Source organism: Rutidosis leptorrhynchoides, chromosome 7, assembly GCF_046630445.1.
Source record: "Rutidosis leptorrhynchoides isolate AG116_Rl617_1_P2 chromosome 7, CSIRO_AGI_Rlap_v1, whole genome shotgun sequence".
NCBI classification, from domain to species: Eukaryota; Viridiplantae; Streptophyta; class Magnoliopsida; order Asterales; family Asteraceae; genus Rutidosis; species Rutidosis leptorrhynchoides.
In genome coordinates, this window is record NC_092339.1 from 949022 (window position 1) to 962847 (window position 13826).

General features: G+C 32.8%; 1 protein-coding gene and 1 pseudogene across 1 annotated transcript; both read left to right on the top strand.

Annotated features, from left to right (window-relative positions):
• The first annotated feature begins 995 nt into the window (after nt 1–995).
• LOC139857818 (serine/threonine-protein phosphatase 7 long form homolog) lies at nt 996–2108 on the top strand. The gene is made up of 2 exons (XM_071846656.1): nt 996–1329; nt 1627–2108. Exons 1-2 carry the CDS (start codon nt 996–998, stop codon nt 2106–2108), a joined length of 816 nt encoding a protein of 271 aa, XP_071702757.1.
• Nucleotides 2109–6274: 4166 nt separating this feature from the next.
• LOC139857819 (protein S-acyltransferase 8-like) overlaps nt 6275–13826 on the top strand; it is a 51121-nt pseudogene continuing 43569 nt past the window's right edge.

The following is a 13826-nucleotide window of genomic DNA, read 5'->3' on the forward strand; positions in this document are numbered from 1 at the left end:
CTTTACCTTTAAATTTATGTTTCCTAGTAAATGTTTTGAATTCACATGCCTAAAAGGGTTTATGAAGCTTGGAAAGGAAAAAATGTAAGATTTCAAATCTTCTATCTTGACTTTTCTTTGTTTTTGTTTTTTAATATGATCCGGGTCAGCTTTGGATTTAGTGTGGTTGGCCTTTATTGTGATTTTATATACTTAGAATGTGATTCTCTTTGTGTATTTATAATTTGGATTTAGGTTTAGTGAGATAATGCTTTGGATTTAGGTTTAGTGAGATAATGCTTTGTGTTAGTATAAAATCACTTGTTAAAAATATTTCATTCTTAAGTGAAATTTATGATCAGTTAGTCAACATTTAGGGTTTGTGTTATACACACATAGAAGTATTAAAAAAGATGTGACAGCATGTGTACAATAACAGAATTTAGGGTTTAGAAATACTAGTTAAAGCCACACTATGAATTTATCCAAACATACGAATGTTCCAAATTTCAGACTGACTTATGATATACCACTAATGAGTGTATCTATATGGAACCGTGATTTTTTTTTTTTAAAATAGTAATTTTTTCAAACGAACTTTAAAAAATGGAAACTGAATCATAATCTTCGCAAAAATGGTAAAACCGAACTTCCAAAGTTCGATTTTGGTCAAACCCGAAGTTTGGAAGTTTGGTTTTGTTATTTTATTGATTTGGTCCGTTGAATTGGTGACTGGATGGGCGACGTGGAAAAACCGAAGTTTGGAACTTCGGTTTTGCTTTAACTTCCAGCTACTCCATTTACTGCATTTTTATCCCCATAAATACATATAATCCGTAAAAAAATTAAACTGGCGAATGAAATAGCGATACGTGGAAACCGAAGTTTGAAACTTCGGTTTTGGTTTCTGTATAAATCCGAACTCTGTAACTTCGGTTGTCACACACAAAACAGATCCAAAGCAAAAAAAAAAAAAAAAAAAAAATTCGAAAACCCTTTAGTTTTTAACAAAAAAAATGGCTCAAACGAACCAAGTACGTGCTAGATCGGAGCCGGTTGATAGTTCTTTATTATTTTTACAAGCCGAAAGGAATCATAGATCGTATGCGGTATTTACAAATAAGCTTGACGAGGAGACGTTGATCAAACCACGAAGAGCTGATCTGAGCTTTTGGCAGCATATTTCACGGCTACCAAACGAAAGAATTAATGAGCATGTGCAGGTGTATCTCGATAATTTGGGTTTGGGTTTAGTTTGTAAATTGGGTAAACAAAGACTGGATTGGTCACTTATTACTGCTATGATTGAAAGATGGCGCCCGGAGACGCATACGTTTCATTTACCGATTAGTACAAAATCATTACCTTATATATATTAATTATTTATTTTAATATATATTATTATATCTTCGTAATATATATCATTAATTTAGTCAAGTTTATATTTTATATATATATATATATATATATGTATATATAAATATATAATATTAGATAATTGTTTAAAATAGTATTTACGAATAGAATATATATATATAATTCCGATATATATATATATATATATATATATATATATATATATATATATATATATATATATATATATATATATTCGAATATATAAATATACCATATTAATATTTGTAGGAGAAGCAACTGCAACGTTGCAAGACGTTCAGGTTTTATTTGGTTTACTAATAGACGGGGATGTATTCTCCGGTATTTGGTATGAAACCAATGATAGCGATTGGATACCGTTTGTTGTTACCTACTTAGGGATCACCCCTCAGGCTATTGGTGATAGGGGTATACGTAGAGGGAGGATATTAATTTCCGTTTTAATGACAGAGTTGAATGAAGAAGTTGGAGACACTATCGAGTCTCACCAACAGCGGGCTAGAGTATATATTTTGGCTATGATGGGTGGCATTCTATTTTCTGATGCTAATGCGTATGATGTCCCTTTGAGTTTCTTGCATACCATCGTGGACTTGAGTCCAGCTAATTGTATTAGTTGGGGTAGTGCGGTTCTAGCACATCTTTATAGAAATTTGTGTAAAGATGGAGGAAGGGCTTTGGAGGATGCAAGATATGGCATTTGCACAAATGCAACCAAACAGTCAACCTAACCCGCAAGCATTTTATGACATGCCACATCACCTACTTTCATACGCGCATCACCAACAGCAAGGTGCTCCATTTGAATACTATCCGTCACAAAACTTCGAGTTCCCGGCTTATGATTACGGTGATCAGTCGCATTATCATGATCCTCGCCAAACCTATCCTAACCCTCGAGACGTATATAGTACCCCTCGAAACACATACACTACCCATCAAAACGTCTACAATACCCATCAGAAAGTCTTCAACAGCCCTCCAAACATATACAATACCCCGTTGAACACGCATCTTGGATCATCCTCTCGGACCCCTCAAGAAACATATCATGGATCTTCCTCTCGGACCCCTATCCGACCATATGTAGGTGCCTCATCCTCTCGAAGCCCTCTTGACGTGAGTGTTTCTGATTACCCACTTGAGGATGAGCCTGTCGAGGATTTAACCGTAGGCGATGATGAAAATCAGGAGCAACTATCGCGGAGGAGTACAAGGTAATCTGTCCCAACAAGGTGTGGAACCGGTCATCACCTACGATATATACGTGGGGGACATCATGGTCATTGATTAATTGTATTTTATGATGATTTGGTTGTAATGTTTATCTTTTGAACTTGTTTTAATAAATCGGTTGCGTTTGTGATATACATTTAGCATCGTTTTTAAACAAAACTAACAACTAGTTTAATTAAAATAACAATAACAACATATAACAATACATTATTTAAAACAACAATAACAATAGTTTTTTTTAAACAACAACAACAACAACAACAACACAATTCTCTACGTAGATCCACCGTCTTTAAAGAACACCTTAATTAACGCCTTGCGTGTAATGTTAAGGATTTTAACCTTCACACTAGGGCAAAAGATAGAACAGTTTTGTAGCACCAGAACAACTCCCTCACGTATGCCTTTTACACCTTCATACTTCCCATGTACTCCATCGATGACCTTGCTAGATACTGTTCCTTTAATAGTACCCATAGTGTCCTATTAAACATAAATGAATATAGTTACATTAACCAGTTTAGTCAACGCAATACAATTAGGAAAATATACATAAGTTAGTTGTGATGACCCGGAAATTTCTGACCAAATTTAAACTTTATCTTTAAATAATTTAATATAAGCAAAGTCTGTTAGATTGAGTCTCAAAATTTTAGAACTGTTTCATATATACAATTACCTTTGACTACTCTCGACGATTCATGAACAATTATATGTATGTATATATATATATATATATATATATATATATGTACAAGTAAAAACGACTTTCCTACAGTAAAACATTATTTGCTACAGTAAAAATGTCTTTGCTACAGTAAAACACTATTTGCTACAGTAAATACTATTTGCTACAGTGAAACCGTACTTTGCTACAGTGAAAAGCTACAGTGAACACTATTTGCTACAGTAAACACTATTTGCTACAGTAACACTATTTGCTACAGTACACTATTTGCTACAGTACATACTATTTGCTACAGTAAACACTATTTGATGTCGACAAACTAGCAAACAAAAACGGAAAAGGCGGCCATGCGATCGCATGGCAAAAACACTGAAAACTCATGCGATCGCATGGTGTCTGAATTCAGGCCACACTATAAAACGCGATGTCTGGTTCCATTTCTTGAAATCATTCAAATATTACTTCGTATTATATTTATATATTATTATTATTATTATTATTATTATTATTATTATTATTATTAAGATTATTATTATTATTAATCTTATGGTTATGAGAATTATTATTATTAGTATTATACATAAAATATTACGACGGAGTGCTGTTTGAGTAATTTCAAAACAAGTTTACAAACAAGCTAGAGCTAAGGAAATTATGGGTTATTGCCAAGGAGGTTATGGGTAATGTTCGGGGATATATTTATAAATTAAACCTAGTGTTTATCATCTCCGTTACGTCTACGTACTTTCTTACAATATTGAATCTCAATATTGATAAGTGAGCATTCATATCTTATCTTTTATATATTAATAGTGTATACATGTCTAGTGCTCGAGTATATATGTTTATGCATGCTTGTATACTAAATTTCGTCATTAAACAGTTTATAATGAATCACTAATTAAATACATATATTACTGGTAAAAGGTATATGATATACATGTTTTTGGAAAGCTGGCGAAAAAACAATAACTTTTCATTTAGATATCGAATAGTTTCGATGAACGGATTAAAATATATGATCAACTGAATTATGATTGACGTTAATTGAAATTGCTTTTGAATCTGCAATTAAGATTTAAACAACTTGTTTATGAGATTGATAAATTGGATTTTTGAATTTTACCAACCGAGTAAATGAATCCTTATATAAGGTATATCTCGTTTTGTTAAACAACTGTCCAAAACTGACTTTTTGAAACGACTTTGAATAACTTTTGTATGTCGATCTCGAGCATTAGGATTGTGATACACTACGACCTGACCTAGCTTGATAGACATTTATTGACCAACATATGTTCTCTAGGTTGAGATCTACGATTATTTGGTAATCCGAGTTTCGATCACATTTTGGTGAACGACTTTATATGCTGCTAAGGTGAGTTTCATTAATCCCTTTTTAATTGCTTTTGCAATATATATTTTTGGGCTGAGAATACATGCACTTTATTTTAAACGCAATGGATACAAGTACATACTAAATTCTACACTAAGTTTGAACCGAAAATCCCTTAGCTTTGGTAACTGTTAACTGCCAGTTATAAGAACTGGTGGGCGCGAGTAGTAGTATATGGATCCATAGGGCTTGATATCCCCGTCCGAGCTAGAGCACTAGCCTTTTAACGGATGTATGCTATTTGAGAAGCGTACACGTTGGTTTGCGTGTATTATTAAGATGATTATACAAAGGGTACAAATTATATATACGTTAAGTTTAGTTACCAGGGTGCTCAATTTCGTAGAATATTTTGATAAACGTTTCTGGATGAAACAACTGAAATCTTGTGATCCACCTTTATGTACAGATTATGCAAAACATTAAAACTATAAACTCACCAACCTTTGTGTTGACACTTGTTAGCATGTTTATTCTCAGGTTCCCTAGAAGTCTTCCGCTGTTTGCTTATATGTTAGACAAGCTATGTGCATGGAGTCTTACATGGCATATTTTTCAAGGAAACGTTGCATTCACCAAATCATCACCATGTATCTTATTTTGACTGCATTGTCAACGAAAGTACTATTGTAAACTATTATTTACGGTGATTGTCTATATGTAAAAATCATCAGATGTCGAAAACCTTTGATTTAAATATTCATTTATGGTGTGCCTTTTCAAAAGAATGCAATGTTTACAAAACGTATCATATAGAGGTCAAATACCTCGCAATGAAATCGATGAATGACGTGTTCGTCCATATGGATTTGGAGCGATCGTCACATTAGTGATGTAAACTCACTTTGAGCGTTACAGACAGATCACCGACACAATTTTTCTCACAAGTCTTAACAATACCAACAACTTGATCAGCTGGTAAAAATCTACGTTGTCTCAAAATGCTTGCTATATCAGATCTACCTGCACTTACAACAATACACATAAACTGTTGGCTTATGGTTTCAAGAATGAGTATAGAATTTTGTTGTTTACCTCCATACGGATATGCAAACTCCATCGCGCGTAGCCACGGATCTAGTGTAAAAGAATCATCCGCTTTAGGTCTGTTGATTATTTTCCTTACAAAATCTTGCGTAGACATGTCATCCACAACGTTATTCTCGTTATTTCAAAGTTCATACGCATTTTGGAAAACATCAACGGGTCCAGGGATTCGGTAGGATAATTTGTTCTTTTTGTTAGACCCGGAACCGCGAAGAACAGGTCGTTGTGGTGAAATAGGTTGCTTTTGCTTTTGACGGTTAAGTTGGGGGGACTGTAAAGGTCGGGGGAATGGTGGCGCCTCAGTGGGCACCAATATGGTTTGAGTGGGTTTTGAAACTGATACAGATTGAGTGAGATCGGAATCATCAATATCAAGTAGGTATTCCCATCCATCGTTCTCATCATTGGCCATTTTTTTAGAATCTGATTTTGTGTTTTTTTAGTTTTAAACTGCTTAATTCAGTTAAAATTAAAACTCAGTTTCAGGTGTTTGAAATGTGCTTGTGTTGTATGTGATGTTGTTATTGAGAATGAAGTTTCAACTGGTATAAATAGATGTACAAAAGCATAGATTACGACCTGCAAAAGCAAGATTTGGGTAAAAAGTGAACAAAAGATGGCAGGACCAAAACCGAAGTTTGAAACTTCGGTTTTGCTCAAAAGCCTGCAAAACCGAAGTTTCAATCTTCGGTTTAGGGCACGGGTGGCTAACCTAGTACACTTGTCTGCCAAGTCACTGTAGAAATGAATAAAATAACAAAACTGAACTTCCAAACTTCGGGTTTGACCAAAACCGAACTTTGGAAGTTCGGTTTTACCATTTTTGCGAAGATTATGATTCAGTTTCCATTTTTTAAAGACCGTTTGAAAAAATTACTATTTTTTAAAAAAAATCATGGAACCGTGGTATGTACAAAATATAAAATCTGTTATTGCAGCGTTTCCATTAGAAGGAGTCGTTATAATAGCTTACAATAGTGAATAAGCGTAGATTAGGTGATTGCAATTGTTGCTACTAAAGTTACGGTTAAGTCGAACCCTTGTATATAAATGGATCTTGTTGCTTAAGCTTTTTGTGTTATTGGCTTTTATATGTTATATAGTAGTATTACGTTGAGTGCATGGAGAGCAAACCCTTATTCCTGGCTTTTGGCATGTAATGATACTCATATATTTTTTTATCTTATAATAAATCAATTGAATTGATGGATCTTAGTCTTGTTGAGCAAACACTATGAAACGTGCTTCTGCTTCAGGGCTTAAGAAATGTTTCTAAAGTTAATTCCAATTGATATGAAACACTAAAATTATTGGAGTTCTATTTTGTCTAACTGTTGTTGTACTGGAGGTGGTAATATTGACCCATGTGACGATCGCTCCAAATCCATATGGACGAACACGTCATTCATCGATTTCATTGCGAGGTATTTGACCTCTATATGATACGTTTTGTAAACATTGCATTCTTTTGAAAAGGCACACCATAAATGTATATTTAAATCAAAGGTTTTTGACATCTGATGATTTCTACATATAGACAATCACCGTAATAATAGTTTACAATAGTACTTCCGTTGACAATGCAGTCAAAATAAGATACATGGTGATGATTTGGTGAATGCAACGTTTCCTCGAAAAATATGCCATGTAAGACTCCATGCACATAGCTTGTATAACATATAAGCAAACAGCGAAAGACTTCTAGGGAACCTGAGAATAAACATGCTAACAAGTGTCAACACAAAGATTGGTGATTTCATAGTTTTATTGTTTCATATAATCTGTATATAAAGGTGGATCACAAGATTTCAGTTGTTTCATCCAGAAACGTTTATCAATAGATTCTACATAACAGAGCACCCTGGTAACTAAGCTTTAACGTTATAATGATAAATACCCCATTCGTTTTAATACACGCAAACCAACGTGTCCTAAACTCAAATAACACACGTCCGTTAAAAGGCTAGCGCTCTAGCTCGGACAGGGATGTCAAGCCCTATGGATCCATATCTAATATTCGCGTTCACCGGTTCAAAAACCAATGATTAAACGTTACCGTGCTAAGGGGAATCTTTATGCAGTTATATAACCCACACATATGTAAAGTTTAAGTACTCGTGTCAAGTAAGTAAAACATAAAAAGCGCATGTATTCTCAGTCCCAAAAATAGTATAAGTAAAAAGGGAAGCTATAACTCACCTTAGCAGAACATAAAGTTGTTCACCGAAATGTGACCGAAACTCAGAATACCAAATAATCGTAGATCTCAACCTAGAGAACATATGTTGGTCAATAAATGTCTATCAAGCTAGGTCAGGTCATAGTTTATTACAATCCTAATGCTCGAGATCGACATACAAAAGTTATCCAAAGTTGTTTCAAAAAGTCATTCTGACTTAATACAATAGTTTGAATGATCATGGCAATCGAATCATTTTAATATTTCACATAGTTTCCCAATTCTTGTAAAATTAAACTATAGTTTTTATAAGGCTTTAAAATATGATAAAACAATCAGTTTTGACAATTGTTCAACAAAATGAGACGTACCTTATATAAGGATTCATTTACTCGGTTGGTAATATTCAAAAATCCAATTTATCAATCTTACAAACAAGTTGTTTAAATATTAATTGCAGATTCAAAAGTAATTTTAATTAACGTCAATCATAATTCAGTTGATCATATCTTTTAATCCGTTCATCGAAACTATTCGATATCTAAATGAAAAGTTATTGATTTTTCGCCAGCTTTCCGAAAACATGTATATCATACACCTTTTACCAGTAATATATGTATTTAATTCGTGATTTATTATAAACTGTTTAACGACAAAATTTAATATACAAACATGTATAAATATATATACTCGAGCACTAGACATGTATACACTATTAATTTATAAAAGATAAAATATAAATGCTTACGTATCAATATTGTGATTCAATATTTCAGAAAAGTACGTAGACGTAACAGAGATGATAAACACTAGGTTTGACTTTACGAGCATAACCCTCAAACAATACGCATAACCTCCCTTAGTAATAACTCATAATTTCCTTAGCTTTATCCCGTATGAAAAACCATTTTAAAAGTGACACGCTCATGACCTCATCGTAGTATTTTATGTATAATACTAATTAATAATAATCATAAGATTATTAATAATAATATTATTTTTAATAATAATAATAATAATAATAATAATAATAATAATAATAATAATAATAATAATAATAATATAAATAATAATAATAATAATAATAATATAAGTAGAGAGGATAGAGAGAAAGATGGATAAATTCGGCCAGAAAACATCGAGCTTTATAGTACTTGGCCTGAAAATCAACCCCATGCAAGTGCATGGGATTTTAGTGCAATTCTCATGCACTTGCATGGGTTTTATGCCTATTTCCCATGCGATCACATGGCCGTCAGATCCAGCTCACATATTTTTTATTTTTTTGTTTGTCGACATAATTAAATATAATATATATAATTTAAATAATTAATTATATATTATATTAAATTCATGTGCATAGTTGACTTGTAATTTTCGTTCTGATGACTCGTACGTTGTCACTCGACTTATGTCCCGGTTCCGGTTTCTCGAACGTACGCTTAGAAAACTCGTAATTTACGTTTTGTGACTCGTACCTTTGTCAAAATATAGCCTTAAATTATTCATAAACTATACCACTCAAAGTATATCTTAATCTTTTGAGTGTTTTGGTCATTTACTTCTATAAATCATTGTCTTGTTATTTATTAATATAATAATATTTATCAAACGTTTCATAACCAAGTTAATATCTATTCTCAATATTTATAAACACGTTTTAAAATACATATCGCAAGTTATTCATATAATTAATTCTTAAAAATTAATATTCTAATTATTGTATGTGTCCAAATTACGTTATTTAAACAAACACTTTATCATTTATTCCGAATACCGTTAAAAAGGAATAATTTCTCAAATCAGTGTGGTCCTCACAACAGAGACACGTAATAATATCATAATCATTAAGAGACTTAATAAATATCTTTTAATTCAATCGTTTGGCATTATCTTTTAACTCCGTAGTTAAATATATCAATCAGATAATCAAACCAATAAGTTTAATGCACAGTATCATATACTCAACACTTTGTTACGTTTTCAAGTTATAGTATATGTATCTATTTACATATAATTGTTCGCGAATCGTTGAGAACAATTAAATAGTTCAAAATTTTGTGATTCAACTTCATAGACTTTGCTTATCGTGTCGAAAATGTTAATCATACAAGATTAAGTTTAAATTTGATCAGAATTTTCCGGGTCATCACAGTACCTACCCGTTAAAGAAATTTCGTCCCAAAATTTGAGTGAGGTCGTCATGGCTAAAAATAAAAATGTTTTCATGACGAATATGAGTCGATAAATAGAGTTTTATCACCGTTGAATAATATGGATAAAACAATCTGATTACTCGAAGCGTATGAGGGAAATTATTGTAATAGAATGAAATGGATAATAGAGATGCGTCTTATCTCTTGATGTAGTAACGATTGATTTCCGAAATTTAAGGAATAGCAAATCTTCATAATCTTAATAAGATTTGATTCTTCAAAATTTAAGGAAATTAGGATTTTCTTTGATTAAATGCGTAATCTGCCTTGATTGCTATGTCTGATATTTCGCTATAAATTGTCCTCTTCCGTTTCATTTATTTTCACCACTCCTATAATCTTCTCCCTTATTTCATACTTCCAAAAGATTGTGAAATGCTTCATCCAGTTCTGATTCTTGATATACTCCTAACCTTCATATCTGTCATCCTTCTCTTTCATTTACCACCGGAGGATTTTATTTACTTTTACTTTTATCTTGGGGTTATAGTGTTATTAATTTTCCCGTGTCTTTACGTTGCAATACGTATTGATATACACGGTTTGTAAATTTTCAGGGTTGTTATTGGGCTTTATATTCTCCATTATATTTAGGGGCTTCATGTTTTTGTTTTCTCTTCCCGACTTCAAGTCAAGCGAATAATGGTCCAGAATTCGTAGGTATGGAGTTTTGAATGATCATAATATACAAAGTAGAAAGGAAAGGTAATAACACGATTTGATTTGTTAAATTACCAGAATATCTGGAAAAGACCGAATCATCAAGAAATATATTTTCTTGATATATTTAGAGATTTTATAGAATAAAAGAGTTATGTAACATGGTTCATGATGAGGGTGGAATCTGTGAACCTTTATCACGTTCCATTAGAAACTCAGCATGACTTACTGTAATATAATCACGTTGATCAAGTGTCATTATATTATACTAATTCATGCTTCAGTTCCCAACACTACTTCAAAACATTCATATTTTAAACTTGAAGGTTTCAGAATTTAGAAACTAAAATAGTTTCTTTTATGATGTAATACAGATAGCGCGAAGAGATGAATGATTTCAGATAAGAATAGTTATGAAAATATCTTCAGAAATATTGAGGATATTTATAATGAAAGATATGATGATATCTTAGAATATTTAAGATAAGATGATGATGAAGAATATTATCCGTAAAGGTTTTAGAGTAAGGAGCAAGGTATTTACTAAGGATTTCAGCAGACACTGAATTATTTGAATTCTTTGAAGGCAGGTTCAGTCTTTGTGATTTATCCACAACCGCCTTCATACTTTGCTCAATCCGTTTTTCAGTTCCAAAACCTTCTCTTTTTCTCAGCTTTACCACCATACTATTCTTTATCATCAAACTTTTGACTGTTAAAGTCGTTTACAGTTTTTGCTGCTTCATCAGCATTATTCCAATTTCAGAGAACTAGTTCATAGTTTGGGATGTTTTTCAGAAACTTCACATTCGAAGTATGTAAATCCAGGAGGTAGACGTTATATATACACATATAACTGTTGGAGTAGACGTGCTGCAAAATTTTAAAATACTGATTGCTAGTTCCCGATAATTCGTATGGCAATTCTCGTTACAAGATGCAGATGAGTAAATGATAGGGCTTCAATGAGTATAAAGATTTTTCGGAAGGTCAAAGATCAATGAAGTTGTTGGTAAATTTACTGCTAATGTGGTGGAACATAAAAGGTTTCCCAGTAACAAAAACGTATATGCCAAAGTTACAAGTTTGAAAGGTCATCGTTGACTGGTTGAATGGTTGATAATACTGGATACTTTGAAAAGGAATTGCAAGGTTATCTTTGGTAAAAACAATACTAAAGGATCTTTCACAGTTTTGAAGTCAACGTATAGCTTTGAAAGATGTAGAGATCTAAGAATGATTTCACCGGTTCAGAGTTATGACTTGGATTCTGATCCGTCAATATCAGAATATGTAATTGAATTTGTATGAAATGATTGTGTATCACTTGTGAAGATAGTGAGTATAGTTAATGATTTTTGAATCAAAGTTGAAGAATGTATAGTGTAACATATTAATTGTGAACTTATATATTTTCCCCGGGTATTACCTACCCATTAAAGATTTCACAAGTAATATTTTGTACAAAAGAATTTTTTTATTATCGTCTCTATGAAAATATATGTATGTATATTTTCTTCAGATGTAATACAGATTTAATGAGTTAATATCATATTAAACTCATTTGATTTTCGGCTTGAATTAGAATTGAATAATCTCTAAAACATTAGAGATTACATAATCTTCGCGGAGTATTTCATTAATGAAATCAATACTTCATTATTTATTCTTATTGATATTCCTTGGTGAAGGATGTTGATGCCTGTGGAATTTTTGTGAACCTTACAAGGCACATATTATGTTTTCTAGAAAGTTTCGAGTACATAGAAAATAAAAATGTAAAATCAATTATGTAATTGAATAATACACTTGATTTATTATGAAATGGAATTCATTGAGTTGAAACAGAGATTGTAGTTAACGAATGTTAAGTTGTTAACAAAGGATGTACATCATAGCATATTAGTAATATGAATTTAACCGAGTAATATTTACCCTTTTTCAATTCATACATAATAGCTTAGTACGAAGAGATTTATGATGGTTTTAAAATTTATATATATAAGATATACATATAAATTCTTTAGAGGAATTGAGTTAATACTTCATAACTCATTGATACAATATACTCGTTTTTGACTCGTATGATGTCCACGGTGCTTTCTTGAACTGACGGAGCTTGTGGTGCTACAGGTGTGGTTGGTGTAGGTGATACTCCCTGGTATCTATGGTGCGTATGACGTTGATGTTCGATGTACAGATCGTGATGTTGAGGCGAGTGATGGTGGTATTGTTTTTGCTGTTGGTACTGCTTGTGGTACCTGTGTAGTAGATGTGAGCCTAGCTTCCAAATCGAACACCGTCATCTCCAGGGTTTCTACTTTACGCTCGAGTCTATGAATTAGTTCTACCCATTCTTCCGTAAGGGTTGTCAATTCTTGATATTTAGTTTGAAGTCTCCTAACTTCTTCCAATAATACTATCTGATTAGAATTCGGGAGTAGAGGACGAATACTATCTTTAACTACATCGAGTCGACCTTCGAGGCGGAAAATCCTTGCGAAAAGAGTGAAAACGGTGTTGCGAACAGGTTCGCCGGTAAGCGGATCGAGTACTCCGACGTTAGGTGGTAAATTCGGCTCGTGGTATGGAGTACCTTCTTCATTTCTCCATAAGGTAAGTATTTCGCGAACCCATCCCCATTTTCTAAAGAAATCACGGTAGTTGATCGGTCAGTGCGCTCCCGTCACGCTGTCTTCGGAGCTGGAGGAACTTGGTCTATTCGAAGAGGCCATCTTACGTGATCACAGAAAGTTATGAAACGATTCTCGATATGAATTGAGGGTTGAATACTGGATGATATCTCCGTCTTCCCGCATACGTATATATAGTAAAAAGATTCCGTAATTTACGGAGGGAAATTCGAAAAGCGCCAAATAAGATCCACTATAGTAGATATGATAGGATATGATTTGTCTATACACCGTGTATGCAATAAATGTAAAAACACGTGTCAAGACTTAAGTTTGATAAATAGGTAATTTTCGACAAGAAATGATAAGCAAAACTTTTGACATGCAGACACAG